Consider the following 18,488-nt stretch of genomic DNA (forward strand, 5'->3'; position numbering starts at 1 on the left):
TAGCCTGCTTCCATGACAGTCCAGCCAGGCCAGAGTCTCTCCATCAACTGCAAGGTTTCATATTCAGTTACGAGCTATAACACACATTGGATTCGACAACTTGCAGGAAAAACTCTGGAGTGGATTGGAATCATTCATACTAGTGGGAGCACAGACTACAGTGACAAATTGAAAAGGGCACAAAATACATTTAAATCCTTTTAGAAACTCTCATCTTAGCTTCATATAAACTCTGCTTGTACAGTTATTAATAAATGAACTCAGATTTTTTACTCTGCAGCTGAATCTACAGTGAACCTTTCTGTAAAAACGTTTCTCTTTCAAATTATTTTGAAGAAGTTTTCTATCGCTTTCACAAAGCATTTGTTCCTTCTATCACTTGTGTTATAGCAGTATCAACAGCTGATACATCACCAGCCTCGTTCCTTTTTATCGCTTATGAGGTTGCAGCTTTTTATGTTACTATGAATCCAAATGACTTCCATTCTGAAGACCTTCTGAAATTTCACTTACTACTTTAACTCGGACTAATACCAAGTCCTCACACTGGTGGACCTCACCATACCAACAAACACATTTTTAATCTGTTTATGTGACGAGTCATGAAGATATGAACATTATAATCAGGGCTACTGCAAGAGCTGCTCCTCTAAAAAATAATAAACACTTTCTGCCCAATCAGAACTGAGAAAACAACAGTTATTGGTGTATAAATGAAAAAAAGTTGTTAAAGAGGTTTCTATCATAGAAAAGATTTGATCCTCCATAAGTCAAATCTCCTCTTCATAATTTAAATATGTTTTAAATACGTTCTCCTCCCATCATCAGCAGATATGCAAATCCAAATGTCAGGGCGGACATCACTCTATTTATGTGATGTGTTGGATGAACTTTGTTAAACATTTGAGAACAGAGAAGACCCCAGTAAAACATCACACACCATGTTCTCTACATCTCTACTGCTCCTGCTGGCAGCTGCTTCCTGTGAGTGTTTTATCCAATTCATTCATTTACTACAAGAACAATAAATGTGCAGTGTATATTGTGTGAGATTTCACCATGTGTTTTCCTCCACAGATGTGCATGGTGAGGAACTGACTTAGCCTGCTTCCATGACAGTCCAGCCAGGCCAGAGTCTCTCCATCAACTGCAAGGTTTCATATTCAGTTACGAGCTATAACACACATTGGATTCGACAACCTGCAGGAAAAACTCTGGAGTGGATTGGAATCATTCATACTAGTGGGAGCACAGACTACAGTGACAAATTGAAAAGGGCACAAAATACATTTAAATCCTTTTAGAAACTCTCATCTTAGCTTCATATAAACTCTGCTTGTACAGTTATTAATAAATGAACTCAGATTTTTACTCTGCAGATGGGTCTAGGCAGAGTTTTGAGTTGCTTTACTTTAGCAATGTTCATTCAATGTTAGTATTATTATTTATTTCATATAGAAAAGCATTTTGACATTTTTTCATACATTTTCTAACAATTTAATTTGTTTATTTTTGTATTTCAGATTGTTGCAGTCAGACACTGATCGAGTCTGATTCAGTGATCATCAAACCTGATCAGTCTCATAAACTGACCTGCACAGCTTCTGGATTTAACTTTGGTGGCTATTATATGGCTTGGATCAGACAGGCACCTGGAAAAGGGCTGGAATTTGTTGCAACTATGTACACCACTAGTTACATCTATTACTCCAGTGCAGTTAACGGCCGCTTCACCATCTCCAGAGACAACAGTAAGATGCAGGTGTATCTGCAGATGAACAGCGTGAGGACAGAAGACACTGCAGTGTATTACTGCGCTAGAGACCCACAGTGATACTTCTCCTTAAACATCAATACAAAAACACACGCCTGCTCTAGTCACATGATAAACTCACATTTCCATCAACAGTGTGTTCATGTATCTCAAAGAACCAGACTGTCTATGAGTAACATTTGGTATTTAATATATTACATATAATATTTAACATTTAATATTAAATTCTTTGACTTTTCTCAACCTTCCACAAGTTCCACGATGCTTACAAAAGCACATTTATATTTAGTTCCAAATGAAGTTTTTATTGAGGGCAAAAACATTTTAACATTGTTGGACCTCTAGAGGGCAGTCTGTACCAGAGGTGGGAATTTTTCAGACAACTTTTTCTTTTACTCATTAAATTTGTTACACAAACATCTTTACTTTCTACTTTTTTCGATTTCAAAACAGGCTCGTTACTTTAGTTTTAATCTATTTGGTGAAATGGAGAAATATTTTTTTCTTCTCATTGTGCACCGTTTTCGTCCCATCACAATCTGTTTCTCTCTGTAAATTTATCTACGACTGCATTTATCATCATTACTCTCAGATTAAACTGGACATAATTGAGGTGATTTATTTTTATAAATAAATTTATTAAATTTATTAAATTTATTCTCTAACATACTGCTTAACCAAAACTGATTTTAACTTAAAATGTTTGTAATTAACTTGAATCTTTTTGTAATTTTTTTTGTGAATATTACATTATTAGAAATATTTGAATATCTAAAATGGTTTTACTTGGAACACTCATTTCTACACCGAGCAGCCTGTGGTTGTGGATTTATATAGTGGTCATGGACACTCCCTATTCAAATAGAGTCGACTATAAACAGCATGTTCTTGTCTCTTCTAGTTTCCAGTGAGCTCTGTGATAGATATCACTCCCATCCACTTTAAATCTGATTAAAGCACAACTCAGAGAAAGATGATTTTAGGACATTGTATTTTGTTTGGACTCATTTCATGTAAATTTCAGCCGTTTTCATGTGATGATTACTAGGATTACATTTAATGAGCCATTCTGTGTTTATAAACATTATAACAACATAATAATGTTCTTCTATTCCAGATTCTTATGGACAGTCCCTGACCTCCTCTGCTTCTATGGTGAAGAGACCTGGAGAGTCAGTCACTCTGTCCTGTACTGTCTGGATTCTCAGTGCAGTTTTGTCCATCACAATCTGTTTCTCTCTGTAAATTTATCTGACTGCATTTATCATCATTACTCTCAGATTAAACTGGACATAATTGAGGTGATTTATTTTTATAAATAAATTTATTAAATTTATTAAATTTATTAAATTTATTAAATTTATTAAATTTATTAAATTTATTAAATTTATTAAATTTATTAAATTTATTAAATTTATTAAATTTATTAAATTTATTAAATTTATTAAATTTATTAAATTTATTAAATTTATTAAATTTATTAAATTTATTAAATTTATTAAATTTATTAAATTTATTAAATTTATTAAATTTATTAAATTTATTAAATTTATTAAATTTATTAAATTTATTAAATTTATTAAATTTATTAAATTTATTAAATTTATTAAATTTATTAAATTTATTAAATTTATTAAATTTATTAAATTTATTAAATTTATTAAATTTATTAAATTTATTAAATTTATTAAATTTATTAAATTTATTAAATTTATTAAATTTATTAAATTTATTAAATTTATTAAATTTATTAAATTTATTAAATTTATTAAATTTATTAAATTTATTAAATTTATTAAATTTATTAAATTTATTAAATTTATTAAATTTATTAAATTTATTAAATTTATTAAATTTATTAAATTTATTAAATTTATTAAATTTATTAAATTTATTAAATTTATTAAATTTATTAAATTTATTAAATTTATTAAATTTATTAAATTTATTAAATTTATTAAATTTATTAAATTTATTAAATTTATTAAATTTATTAAATTTATTAAATTTATTAAATTTATTAAATTTATTAAATTTATTAAATTTATTAAATTTATTAAATTTATTAAATTTATTAAATTTATTAAATTTATTAAATTTATTAAATTTATTAAATTTATTAAATTTATTAAATTTATTAAATTTATTAAATTTATTAAATTTATTAAATTTATTAAATTTATTAAATTTATTAAATTTATTAAATTTATTAAATTTATTAAATTTATTAAATTTATTAAATTTATTAAATTTATTAAATTTATTAAATTTATTAAATTTATTAAATTTATTAAATTTATTAAATTTATTAAATTTATTAAATTTATTAAATTTATTAAATTTATTAAATTTATTAAATTTATTAAATTTATTAAATTTATTAAATTTATTAAATTTATTAAATTTATTCTCTAACATACTGCTTAACCAAAACTGTTTCTAACTTGAAATTGTTGAAATTAACTTGAATCTTTTTGTATTTATTTTTTTTTGTGAATTTTATATTATTAGAAATATTTGAATATCTAAAATGGTTTTACTTGGAACACTCATTTCTACACTGAGCAGCCTGTGGTTGTGGATTTAATACATCCATAGTGGTCATGGACACTCCCTATTCAAATAGAGTCGACTATAAACAGCATGTTCTTGTCTCTTCTAGTTTCCAGTGAGCTCTGTGATAGATATCACTCCCATCCACTTTAAATCTGATTAAAGCACAACTCAGAGAAGGATGATTTTAGGACATTGTATTTTGTTTGGACTCATTTCATGTAAATTTCAGACGTTTTCATGTGATGATTACTAGGATTACATTTAATGAGCCATTCTGTGTTTATAAACATTATAACAACATAATAATGTTCTTCTATTCCAGATTCTTATGGACAGTCCCTGACCTCCTCTGCTTCTGTGGTGAAGAGACCTGGAGAGTCAGTCACTCTGTCCTGTACTGTCTCTGGATTCTCAGTGGGCAGTTACTGGATGAACTGGATCCGTCAGAAACCAGGACGAGGACTGGAGTGGATTGGACGCATTGACACTGGCACTAGCACTTGGTTCGCTCAGTCTCTGCAGGGCCAGTTCTCCATCACTAAAGACACCAATAAAAACATGCTGTATCTAGAAGTGAAGAGTCTGAAAGCTGAAGACACGGCTGTTTATTACTGTGCACGAGACTCACACTGATACAACAGACTGCAGAGCTGTACAACAACTTACACAAACACGTCCTCATGAGCTGTAAATATTCCCTCAGCAGGAAACTGAACCCCACAGACATTTATTATAAACAAAAGGGGTTTTACTTCTTTTCTCTTCCTACATTAACAGTCAACATTCCTCTATAAAATGCTCAGTTTTGTCTTTTATTATCTCTGGCTGGTGCTTAAAGCTGAAGACAAACCTGAAAGCAAAATGCAGAAAAAGCAAAGACATTGTTTAAAACTAAGATGTTACAGATCTATTATTTCAGTGTGTCATGAAACCAGGCTGAATAATCAACACTGTTTGATGATGAAATGCAGTCTGACTTTACTTCTGCTGCATCTTTATGAAAATCTAAACTCTGTCCTGCAAATCAAACCTAATTCAAAATATTTGGAGTATATTTAGTATCTAATCCTTGTTGTGAGTTTCTCTGTATGTACAATTCCAGCTGTTATAAATGCATAAATGAGAAAAGTTGATAAAGAGGTTTCTGTAATTGAAAAGATTTGATCCTGTTTTATTTTTTATATTAAGTATATAATGAATAGCCAGTGAACAATAATACAACCATTTCTAGATCTTTAAATAAACCAAGAATATTTTATAATGGATTTTTTAGAGCCAATGATTAAATTAATTTCAATTCTCTAGACTCTGTAACGAATAGAGAAAGCAGTTAAAGCTCTGAAAACACTGACACTGATAGAACAATAGAACCGACTCTTACAGTCACATTTTTATGTGATTATCGAATACATACACTACATGAAATGAAAATAAATTATTAAATGAAGCTGTAACTCTGAATCTTCAGGATGGAGAGATTTTAAATTGGAACTCTGCCTCATCCCACCACCATTTCACTGCTCATTTTCCTGAAACAGCGCCCCTGTTATTTTATTCCTTATTTCTTCTTCTTCTTCTTCTTCTTCTTCTTCTTCTTCTTCTTATAATCTAGTGTGTTTTCCTATTCACCTGAACACACATGAAGGTCCATAACGTCCCACTTCACACCTGTCTCAATCTTTGATCTGCTGAAACATAACATCAAACAGGAATGATGGAAATATTGAAAAACATACATGTGAAATATAAACTGTCTGATTACTGCATATGTACAATGGCAGATTAGACATTAGAGAGATGGATTTGTCTATATGAGAAAACATCCCCATAAAATATCACCTAAGATAAGGAGTGTCTTTATGCAAATGTCCTTCCCTGTTATATATTTAAGCAACACAGACCAAGAGCTTTTACTGATTCTGCTTCAACACACACCATGATCTCTACATCACTACTGCTGCTGCTGCTGGCAGCCGTACACTGTAAGTGTTTCTACATTTAACATATAATACAGTTTTGGTTATTTACAGCTTTTTGCTTTTATAACATGAAAATAACTTTTCTTTAACAGGTGGTCACTGTGTTGAGCTGATCCAGACCAGATCCACAGTATTAACCCCTGGTCAGTCACTGACTCTGACCTGTAAAGTGTCTGGATATTCAGTAACTGATAGCAGCTACTGTACAGACTGGATACGACAACCTGCAGGAAAAACTCTGGAGTGGATTGGAGAGATATGTGGTGATGGTAGCACTTACTACAGTGAGAAACTGAAAAGCAGGTTTCAGGTTACCAGAGACACGTCCAGCAGCACAGTAACATTAACAGGACAGAACATGCAGACTGAAGACACAGCTGTGTATTACTGCGCTCGTGAACCACACAGTGATACACATCAACAACATCCCTGTACAAAAACACCTCATACAGTGTACATTATAACAAAATGATCACAAGACATGACAATTATTTATCTAAATCTGTTTAAATATATCTTTCAAGGTCTATTCTTTTTTTTTCTTTTTTTCTTTGCTGTTCAATTGAAATAATCTAAAACGAACATAAATTACTGTCTTTTTTTTATTGTACAGATAAGAGCAATACATCATTCGAATATGTAAATGGACCACTTTTATTTGTATTCACTCATAATAACAACAAAACGCTGTGCTTTTGTAAAGTAATCAGACATGGTGTGCTTTCTGCCATCTCTGTCTTCTCTCTTCACAAACACACACATAAAACACCCTGAATCTCAGTGAATATTTGCCTCACAGACATAATAAATATATGTATAAAAACTCAAAAAGTCTACTTTAAAATATACACATTCACATGGGATACAAATATTCTCAGATCATGTAATCCGTATGAACGTTATAAGAGGTGCAGCTTCTCCGGTATCACCTCAATAAAACGTCCGTGTGGAAACATAGCAAAGATTCCGTTTGGTGTCCTGATAATTTGTGTAATTTAAAACACTATCATTACTTTAAAACGTTTACAAGAATATTGTGTCTTTATGCTCTATGTTGATTTTGGTTTCACGAATAATAAACATACATTTGCATAAAGCATCAATATTTGTCCATAGCCATGTTGATTAGAGTAGTAAAAAATTGGAAAGTAATAATTTAAGGTACATTAAATATTTTAACAGATTGATCGCCCTAATATTAATATGACGTGACGTCCAGTTACCAGCGTGACACTAAAACAGGTTGTAGTAAAGGCTACTTTTTACTTAAGTACATGTCAGAGCCCAAACTTCTTTACTTTAACTTGAGTAAAAAAGTGTAATCAGTACTTCAACTTTTACCAGAGTATTTTTTAAACGAGTATCTGCACTTCTACTTCTACGAAGGATGTGTGTACTTTTGCCACTTCTGTTTTAGACACAGGACACAGGATTTGGAATTTATTCTATCATGATTTGTATTTCTGCTATATGTGAGGTGTTTTCTTTATTATTTTTTTACTGCAAGAACCTTGTATTCAATTTCTTTCTGATTTGGCAGTGTTGAAATGTTCATGCCTCTAGACAGCACATATTTAAGTGATCCCTCTTTTCACAGGCTGCAATGCTTAGCTTATTAATTAATCATTAATAATCCACATTTCTTTATACTCCACTCTCTAATAGTTTTACAGCATGTTAAATTACAAACAACTTACTGATTATAAAATGGAGGCATATCTACTTTTTCTGTTATTGTCACTTTAGAAGCTCCAGCAGCCAGCAGAGGGCGACAGCAGCATACAGTGAGAGTGTCGATTACCCAGAATCCTTCAGGCTCATTATCCTGGATTGGCTGCACCTGCCGTTTAGGATACTTAAGACCTGTTTAAGACTCTTCTCTTCTTTTGCACCTCAGGGTTCTGCCTGAAGTTAGAGGAAAAGTGAAAGAGACAGAAGATATGAACGCTATAAAGTGAGAAAAGGAACTGAAAAGAAAAAGTGAAAGACCAAAAAAAAAGAAACTTGAACAAAGATATGAGACAAATTTGAAAAGGGCCCAACAAACATTTAAATCCTTCCAGAAACCTTTATCTTATCTTTATATTAACTCTGCTTGTACAGTTATTAATAAATTAACTTAGATTTTTTTTACTCTGCAGCTGAATCTACAGTGAACAGTCCTGTAAAAACATTTCTCTATCAAATAATTTTGAAGACATTTTCTATCTCTTTCACAAAGCATTAGTTCCTTTTATCACTTGTGTTATAACAGTATCAACAACTGATGCATCACCAGCCTCTTTCCTTTTTATCGCTCATGAGGTTGCAGCTTTTTATGTTACTATGAATCCAGAATGACTTCCATTCTGAAGACTTTCTGTAAAATTACTTACTACTTTAACTCTGACTAATACCAAGTCCTCACACTGGTGGACCTCACCATACCAACAACTACATTTTTAATCTGTTTTTGTGAAGAGTCATGAAGATATACTGCTACTGCCATCTCTGTCTTCTCTCTTCACAAACACACACATAAAACACCCTGAATCTCAGTGATTATTTGCCTCACAGACATAATAAATATGTATAAAAAACTCAAAAAGTCTACTTTAAAATATACACATTCACGTGGGATACAAATATTCTCAGATTATGTAATCCGTATGAACGTTATAAGAGGTGCAGCTTCTCCGGTATCACCTCAATAAAACGTCCGTGTGGAAACATAGCAAAGATTCCGTTTGGTGTCTTGATAATTTGTGTAATTTAAAACACTATCATTACTTTAAAACGTTTACAAGAATATTGTGTCTTTATGCTCTATGTTGATTTTGGTTTCACGAATAATAAACATACATTTGCATAAAGCATCAATATTTGTCCATATCCATGTTAATTAGAGTAGTAAAAAATTGGAAAGTAATGATTTAAGGTACATTAAATATTTTAACAGATTGATCGCCCTAATATTAATATGACGTGTTGTCCAGTTACCAGCGTGACACTAAAACAGGTTGTAGTAAAGGCTACTTTTTATTTAAGTACATGCCAGAGCCCAAACCTCTTTACTTTAACTTGAGTAAAAAAGTGTAATCAGTACTTCAACTTTTACCAGAGTATTTTTTAAACGAGTATCTGCACTTCTACTTCTACCAAGGATGTGTGTACTTTTGCCACTTCTGTTTTAGACACAGGACACAGGATTTGGAATTTATTCTATCATGATTTGTATTTCTGCTATATGTGAGGTGTTTTCTTTATTATTTTTTTACTGCAAGAACCTTGTATTTAATTTCTTCCTGATTTGGCAGTGTTGAAATGTTCATGCCTCTAGACAGCACATATTTAAGTGATCCCTCTTTTCACAGGCTGCAATGCTTAGCTTATTAGTTAATCATTAATAATCCACATTTCTTTATACTCCACTCTCTAATAGTTTTACAGCATGTTAAATTACAAACAACTTACTGATTATAAAATGGAGGCATAGCTACTTTTTCTGTTATTGTCACTTTAGAAGCTCCAGCAGCCAGCAGAGGGCGACAGCAGCATACAGTGAGAGTGTCGATTACCCAGAATCCTTCAGGCTCATTATCCTGGATTGGCTGCACCTGCCGTTTAGGATACTTAAGACCTGTTTTAGACTCTGCTCTTCTTTTGCACCTCAGGGTTCTGCCTGAAGTTAGAGGAAAAGTGAAAGACCAAAAAAAAAAGAAACTTGAACAAAGATATGAGACAAATTTGAAAAGGGCTCAACAAACATTTAAATCCTTCCAGAAACCTTTATCTTATCTTTATATTAACTCTGCTTGTACAGTTATTAATAAATTAACTTAGATTTTTTTTACTCTGCAGCTGAATCTACAGTGAACAGTCCTGTAAAAACATTTCTCTATCAAATAATTTTGAAGACATTTTCTATCTCTTTCACAAAGCATTAGTTCCTTTTATCACTTGTATTATAGCAGTATCAACATCTGATGCATCACCAGCCTCTTTCCTTTTTATCGCTCATGAGATTGCAGCTTTTTATGTTACTATGAATCCAGAATGACTTCCATTCTGAAGACTTTCTGTAAAATTACTTACTACTTTAACTCTGACTAATACCAAGTCTTCACACTGGTGGACCTCACCATACCAACAACTACATTTTTAATCTGTTTTTGTGAAGAGTCATGAAGATATACTGCTACTGCCAGAGCTGCTCTTATAAAAAATTAATCAACACTTTCTGCCCAATCAGAACTGAGAAAACAACAGTTATTGGTGTATAAATGAAAAAAGTTTTTAAAGAGGTTTCTATCATAGAAAAGATTTGATCCTCCTTAAGTCGAATCTCCTCCTCATAATTTAAATATGTTTTAAATACGTTCGTCCTTCCGTCAACAGCAAATAAGCAAATCACAGAGTCAGAGCGGGACATCACTCTATTTATGTGATGCTTAAACTCTCTTAAACTTTGGAGAACAGAGAAGACCCCAGTACAAACATCACACACCATGTTCTCTACATCTCTACTGCTCCTGCTGGCAGCTGCTTCCTGTGAGTGTTTTATCTATTTCATTTAGTTGCCACGAGAATATTAAATGTGTAGTGTATATTGTGTGAGACATCACCATGTGTTTTCCTCCACAGATGTGCATGGTGAGGAACTGACTCAGCCTGCTTCCATGACAGTCCAGCCAGGCCAGAGTCTCTCCATCAACTGCAAGGTTTCATACTCAGTTACAAGCTATTATACAGCTTGGATCCGACAACCTGCAGGAAAAGCTCTGGAGTGGATTGGACGTGTTTACAGTGGGAACACAGATTACAATAACAAACTGAAAAATAAGTTCAGCCTCTCCTATGACACATCTACTAACACAATAACAATTCGAGGACAGAACATGCAGACTGAAGACACAGCTGTGTATTACTGCGCTCGAGACCCCACAGTGATACACATCATCAACATGCCTGTACAAAAACATTACTATTGTACATGATAACAAAATCAACACAAGACACAACCCTTACTTACAAGCCTACTGGTCATAAACAACAACTGTTTATCAGCAAAATCAGAATTTCAATCAGAATTTCATCAGTTTGGTGTGTTTTGTGTCATGTTCCTTCATGAACATTGGACAAAGTCCAGAGTGAAAAGTGCTCATCATGTTTTAAAACTCTGTGTGGTTATTTTATTTTACAGAAAAATCTAAATAAAATATATGAACCATTTCCAAACACATACAGTACCAGTCCTGCACAAGTGTTAACTCCCAACATGCTCCTTCATTTAAATACAATAACAATTCTGCATTGCAGGAGCATCTGAATCTCTATCAGTTGTTTGACAGGATGAAGAGGTTATCATTATGTGTAACTTGCTCTTTTTTTCCACTTGGATTATTCTGAAACCTCTAATGAAATTTATCTAAACACTGAACGCGATAGGGGGCGCTGTTGTATTGTGTTGCCATTATATCATTTCTGTTTTGAAGTCATATAAAAACAGCATCAGCAAGTACAGCATTACTCCTCCCTGTCATCATCATGGAATTCATTAATAGAAAAACAAAGTAAAGTGAAGAAGCCATTTCTATTAATTCTTGTACTTGTGCTATATCTCATAATTATTTTATTCCCGACAAAATCACTTGTTCACTTTTCTCTTCACAAGGATGACGTCATGATGCAAATGTGTGTTTACGCAGTATTTATGTGCAGCTGAGCTGAGTGGAGCAGTCGAGTCTCATCAACACTCACCATGAAGATTTCACTCTCCTTATTCCTGCTACTGATCAGCTTCATCAGTGAGTTCTCAACTCAAACCTGGGATTCGCTTCTTAATCTGTATGTTTTGTATTAAAACTAATGGAATGTATATTTTGATTCCTTCAGCAGGTGTGAAATGTAAAAGTCTCGAATCGTTACAAACCGCAGTGCTGAAGAAACCTGGAGAAACACTGAGTCTCTCCTGCAGAGGATCTGGGTTTACTTTTGGCAGCTATCACATGCACTGGATCAGACAGAAGGAGAACATACCACTGGTGTGGATGGGAGATGTCCATCCTGATGGCAGTGGCACTGGTTATAGTAAATCATTTGAAGGAAGAATAGAAATAACCAGAGATAATTCCAACAGCATGGTGTATCTGAAACTCTCTGGTGTGACAGCAGAGGACACAGCTGTATATTACTGCGCACGAAGCACAGTAGCAGAAATATGAGGAAACACTGTACAAAAACATCAGTGGTGCAGATGATGCATTTATCTTCTGTTTTATATTAATGATCCCTAATCTACAATTCCCTCACTTACTTCCTCATATAGATAATGTAAGTAACATGAATAATTTTCAACAAAGAATCAATTACCAAATAATTACTAATAAGGAACCAAATAAGTTATAAACACTATTTGTGTGCTGTTAAAGGGATTCATGTGACTGTGTTCCTGTTATCACTTCTGTCAGAGAAACTATAAACAGTTGTTCCCTCACGAGAATCTGGTTTGTGTAAATTTTAAAAGTAGTTAGAAAATATCATGCAGTTGGTGTTGTTGAGAAATCACAAACTACAAAGTCCTCAGTCCAAAATCATTTTCCAATACATTACCAATCCTGCACAATTGCTAGCTTTAAACATGCACCTTCATTTGAATACTATAATAATTTTGCAGTGCAGGAGCATCATCTATATTTAGACAGTCCATATCATATTTTTACATTTTCTGACTTTTCCCAGACGACCACACAGATTACATCAAGTTCCTTTTCATTTTCCATCAAATCCAAAATATTACATGCTGAAATAATAGATATTAATAAACGAGTAAAATATAATCATTTAATGGATGGGAATATGTTTTTATAATTCTATGTTTTTAGATTTTCAGGAAATACCTTATATCTTTCAGCCTGCATGTGCCTTCAAGAAACCATAAACACTGTCATGCAAATCAACCCCCCTATAAAATATGAGGTGTTCTAAGGAGAAGTCAGTTTCTGTGTTCAGCTTTCACTCAAACCATGTTCTCTAGATTTCTCCTCCTGCTGTTAACAGCTGCATCTGGTAATTATGTGGAGAATTTTGGAGATATGCAGTACAGATACTTGTGTTCATTATATCTGTTTGAAAGAATGGACCTAAATATTGACATGATTATTTATTCACAGGAATTAAATGTATTGAACTGGTTCAGCCTGCAGTCATGGTGGTTAAGCCTGGAGAATCATTTAAACTCCCCTGTAAGATCACTGGGTACACCGCCACAGGCTCCTGTACTAACTGGGTACGACACGCATCAGGAAAAGCACTGGAATGGATCGGCTGGTACTGCAGCTCCAGTGATACTGGCAGCATAAATTCACTAAAGAACAAAATCCATTACTCAGCCGAGGCCTCCAGCAACACTGTGATCTTACACGGGCAAAACTTTCAGGCTGAGGACACAGCTGTGTATTACTGCGCTCGTGAACACAGTTAAACAGATCAACGAGGACCCTGTACAAAACACACAGTACAGGAGACTGTTAGGGGCAGAAAATATTTTGCTCCTGATGTTTTTCTTCTAAGTTCAGACAAGTGTGTGAAGACAGCATCACTTTATAATTCAGTTAGGAGCCAGACTGGCTCTATCTATTTATATATATATTTATTAAAAACAAGGTTTTGTCTTTCTTTGTGTTGACATTATTGTTCACATTGGATTTATTCTGTTTTTCTATTTGTCATATAAATAGAATTGTTATAAACACTTTGTTTATTTCAATTATATTGCACAAAATAATGTATAAATAATAGTTTGAGGTGCATTATTTAAAACCACCGAAGGAGGCGGCAGAGTTCAACAAATAAGGTACAAAATAAGATGCCTGGGCTCCTGCTCCCGCATCAGATTTAAGCTCTTGTGGTCTTATTGCATATATAAATTATATTTAAACTTCAGATAAGACCGTGGACTGATGAATTAATATTCTGTTATACAGCAGATTTTCTGGTAAGAAGACAAATTCATGATTGCTTGATTCACAGGCCATAAAGCAGCAAAGCCTCTCTAAACCATCATATAACCACCATCATGTGTGTGTCTGTTTGCATGCAGTTGAGTGATTTGTCAGATTTTTGCTAATTTAATATGAAATTACAAGAAACATCTCAAAAAAAATTTTTCTTCATAGCAGGAGTGTCATTTGTAAGATATTAACTAATAAGTGGAAGGTGATAGAGCAGATAATACTGTATATCCAAGCTGTCTAGCTTCCTGCAAACCCTTCAGTATTATGGACAGTTTTGTTTAGATTTATTATATATAACATTCCGTCTCAAATACGCTGTTTAATTATACCAAAATGTGGAAGCATGAATCCTCATGCAAGGGACTGTATTTTACCTTTTTAATGGCCTCAATTTAGATTTTTTCTGATTTTTTTTAGAAAAGGAAGATGATAAACATTGATTTTCTGTTTTCTGTAATAAAAAATGGTTAAAAATGGATCATGTAATGGATACAGATACTGAGATGTAGGATTGCATTAAATGTCCACTAAGATAAGGAATGTCACTAAGCAAATAACTCTGTTATATTTTTAAGCAACACAGACCAAGAGCTTTTACTGATTCTACTTCAACACACACCATGATCTCTACATCACTACTGCTGCTGCTGCTGGCAGCCGTACACTGTAAGTGTTTCTACATTTAACATAAAATACAGTTTTGGTTACTTTTTGCTTTAACAACATTTAAAAAAAAAGCTTTTCTTTAACAGGTGGTCTCTGTGTTGAGCTGATCCAGACCAGATCCACAGTATTAACCCCTGGTTAGTCACTGACTCTGACCTGTAAAGTGTCTGGATAATAAATAACAAGTACCTACTGTACAAACTGGATACGACAACCTGCAGGAAAAACTCTAAAGAGGGCCGGAAATATATGTTATTATGAAAACACTCACTACAGTAAAAAAATGAAAAGCAGGTTTCAGGTTACCAGAGACACGTCCAGCAACACAGTAACATTAACAGGACAGAACATGCAGACTGAAGACACAGCTGTGTATTACTGTGCTTGTGACCCACACAGTGATACACATCAACAACATTATAAAAGAATGTCCACAATACATGATTATTTTTTATCTAACTCTTAATCTAACTGAATCCCTCGAATTATCTTACAAAATGTATTTAAATAATACATTTATTTATTGATTGATTTTATATTTTTATTTTGTAGTTTCAAATAAAAATAAAATACAATATTACATCTGTAACATTGCTTCTCTTTAGGACACATTATTTGGAATTCATTCTTTCTTGATCTGTATTACTGCTCCATGTAAGAAATGTTTTTTTTATTGACAGAAAAATCTTTTTTATCCCATTTCCTCCAGATTTCTTATTCTTATTCTGGCAATGTTAAAACTTTTGTGCCTCTAGAGGGCAGTCTGTGTAAACTCATCAGTTTCAATCTGTTACTTTCTGCACATTTAGGTGATCTCTCTTTCGCACTCCACTAAGATCAGCATCATGACATGAAACAGAATTACATACAGCTTGAAGATCCTGATTTCATGGAAAAATTCTAAAGCATTTCAAAGGAAAAATTTCAAAAGCATTTTATATATACATTTTTTTTTACAAATATTTTATTTATTGGATGGTACAGTGCATAAACATATACATTTTGGAGAAATTCTTATTTAAAAGGTTTATGGTTTTTATAGGTTCATTAAATAAGTAACAGTTCTTCCAACTAACTGGTTCTACACAATATACAGTCATTATAATTATCCACGCATCTCTAAACTGAGCAGCTTGTGGAGGTGGATTTAAAACATCCATAGTGGTCATGGACACTCCCTATTCAAATAGAGTCGACTATAAACAGCATGTTCTTGGCTCTTCTAGTTTGCAGTGAGCTCTGTGATAGATATCACTCCCATCCACTTTAAAATTGGGTGAAGCACAACTAAAGAAAACAATGATTTTAAGACCTTGGATTTTATTTGGACTCATTTCATGTAAGTTTCGGAATATTTCATGTGATGATCACTAGAAAAATGAATCAATGCTATAACATAACATTACCTAGTTCAACCCTTCTCTTCCAGATTCTTATGGACAGTCCCTGATCTCCAATGCTTCTGTGGTGAAGAGACCTGGAGAGTCAGTCACTGTGTCCTGTACTGTCTCTGGATTCTCAGTAAGTGGCTTCTACATGAGCTGGATCCGTCAGAAACCAGGACAAGAACTGGAGTGGATCGGATATATTAATGAAGGCACCAGGACTTGGTTTGCTCAGTCTCTGCAGGGCCGGGTCTCCATCACTAAAGACAACAATAAAAACATTCTGTACCTAGAAGTTAAGTGTCTGAAAGCTGAAGACACGGCTGTTTATTACTGTGCACGACGCTCACACTGACACAACAGACTTCAGAGTCGTACACAAACTTACACAAGCACTTCCTCATGAGCTGTAAATATTCCCTCAGCAGGAAACTGAACCACAGGACATTTATTATAAACAGCATCTAAGGACAGGGAAACTCAAGGCACATCAGGACAAAGATTTTGATGTGTAGATGTGATTGTTATACTGTTCATCATTCATTATTTGTTCCCAGCTGTTTGTGATGGAATCTGCAGGAGCATCACAGCTGGATGGATCATTTCCTGAATTTATAAAAATTAAGTCTAAATAGTATTTGAGCAGCATGACTACTACAATCTCCTGGAATTAATATTATGTAGGGGTAGAAGCACATTTGTTTTGTTAAACCATTGGTTTTTCACTAAGAACATATTTTATGTGTTCATGATTATTTGATTGGATTGTTATGCTTTATCTGCTATATATTATCAGTGACGAGATCAGACTGAACCAGTCTCCTGCTGTAGAAAAGATTTTTGAATTCTGCTTCAACAGATGAACCCACATATGCAAACTCCATGGAAGGGCAAGTTCTCCTTTCTGAGTACTTAGTACTTAGAAGACAAAAATCTGAGAACAAAAGATGCTGTAGGTAGATGAGGTGTGATGTTTTAGGCCAAAATGTCCTAATCTAGGGGACTGCACCTCATTACACGGTGCCCGCCCAGCCCCGCCACGGCACCCCCAGGGACCTGGTCCATTAACCGGATCTCCGGACTTCTAGTAGTTCCTAGAATAGCACACTTTAAACTCCTAAACTTTGGAATACTCTTCCTGACAGTGTTCGGGGCTCAGACACACTCTCCCACACAAAGTGCAGATTAAAGACGTATCTTTTTAGTGAGTCCTACACATAACACACATCACATATCATAACCTTGTGCTCCAGTACATTGGTCACATGCAACTTGTGCTTGTTAATATTATGAACAGCAGCTATGCTAATTCCTTTCCACTGCTTCTCTTTCTCTACCCATCCCGAGGCATCCTGAGGTTGCGCCAGCCCCAGTTACATCCCACCTTATAAAGATTGTGGACCTTTAAAGAAGTCGATGCCGACCCCACAAGCATCTCGAACCATCTAGAGATAACCCAGTGCCAATTGGATCCCACTTAATGTAGAGTTGGGACATTGGACCTCTTTGAGTGTTTAAAGGCTCTGGCATGGAGAAGCTGGTGTTGGATCTATGATGATGGCAAATGTTGAGCTATTTTATGAGTTGCTCAGTAGCTCCTGGTTCCATAATTTCAAATGACTTTATAAGAGAGGAAAAAACATCACTCATAATCTTACATTCCAGTGCTCATGTTAGTTCTCACTCTCCAGTCTTTTGTATTGTTTAAAGATTTATGATCACACTCTTGATATCACCCAAATGAGGATGGGTTCCTCTTTTGAGTCTGGTTCCTCTCAAGGTTTCTTCCTCATAACATCTAAGGGAGTTTTTCCTTGCCACAGTCACCATGGCTGCTCATCAGGGATAAATACACATCGTTCACCTTAACTGTTAAATTCTGTAAAGCTGCTTTGAGACAACGTCTGTTGTGAAAAGCGCTATAGAAAAAAACTTGACTTGACTTAACCCTGCCATGCTCAGTGCTTCAGAGCATGGCCAGCTCCAGTGAGCACAATCCTCGACTTCCACCCAGAGTCATAGCGGACTTGGAGATCTCGCAGCCTCCTTTGAGGCTTCTAGAGCTGCACCAGGGTGTAGCCCCGGCTTTAGGCGTACCAGAGGGCAGTCTCAAGAAACTGAGACCTTTAAAGGA

The 18,488-nt window shown here is 34.0% G+C and overlaps 5 gene segments (V, D, J or C); all 5 read left to right on the forward strand.

Annotated features, from left to right (window-relative positions):
• Positions 1-4,377: 4,377 nt before the first annotated feature.
• LOC124396491 lies at positions 4,378-5,090 on the forward strand. The segment is given in 2 exon segments: positions 4,378-4,548; positions 4,653-5,090. Coding segments are annotated over 2 exon segments (351 nt in total).
• Positions 5,091-6,188: 1,098 nt separating this feature from the next.
• Positions 6,189-8,218, forward strand: LOC124397208. The segment is given in 3 exon segments: positions 6,189-6,312; positions 6,402-6,735; positions 8,056-8,218. Coding segments are annotated over 3 exon segments (543 nt in total).
• A 2,334-nt stretch (positions 8,219-10,552) lies between these two features.
• Positions 10,553-11,555, forward strand: LOC124396457. The segment is given in 2 exon segments: positions 10,553-10,839; positions 10,933-11,555. Coding segments are annotated over 2 exon segments (396 nt in total).
• A 1,663-nt stretch (positions 11,556-13,218) lies between these two features.
• Positions 13,219-13,785, forward strand: LOC124396475. The segment is given in 2 exon segments: positions 13,219-13,356; positions 13,461-13,785. Coding segments are annotated over 2 exon segments (354 nt in total).
• Positions 13,786-15,252: 1,467 nt separating this feature from the next.
• Positions 15,253-16,709, forward strand: LOC124397209. The segment is given in 2 exon segments: positions 15,253-15,367; positions 16,399-16,709. Coding segments are annotated over 2 exon segments (426 nt in total).
• Positions 16,710-18,488: the final 1,779 nt, after the last annotated feature.

Source organism: Silurus meridionalis, chromosome 14 (assembly GCF_014805685.1).
Source record: "Silurus meridionalis isolate SWU-2019-XX chromosome 14, ASM1480568v1, whole genome shotgun sequence".
Lineage (NCBI taxonomy): Eukaryota > Metazoa > Chordata > Actinopteri > Siluriformes > Siluridae > Silurus > Silurus meridionalis.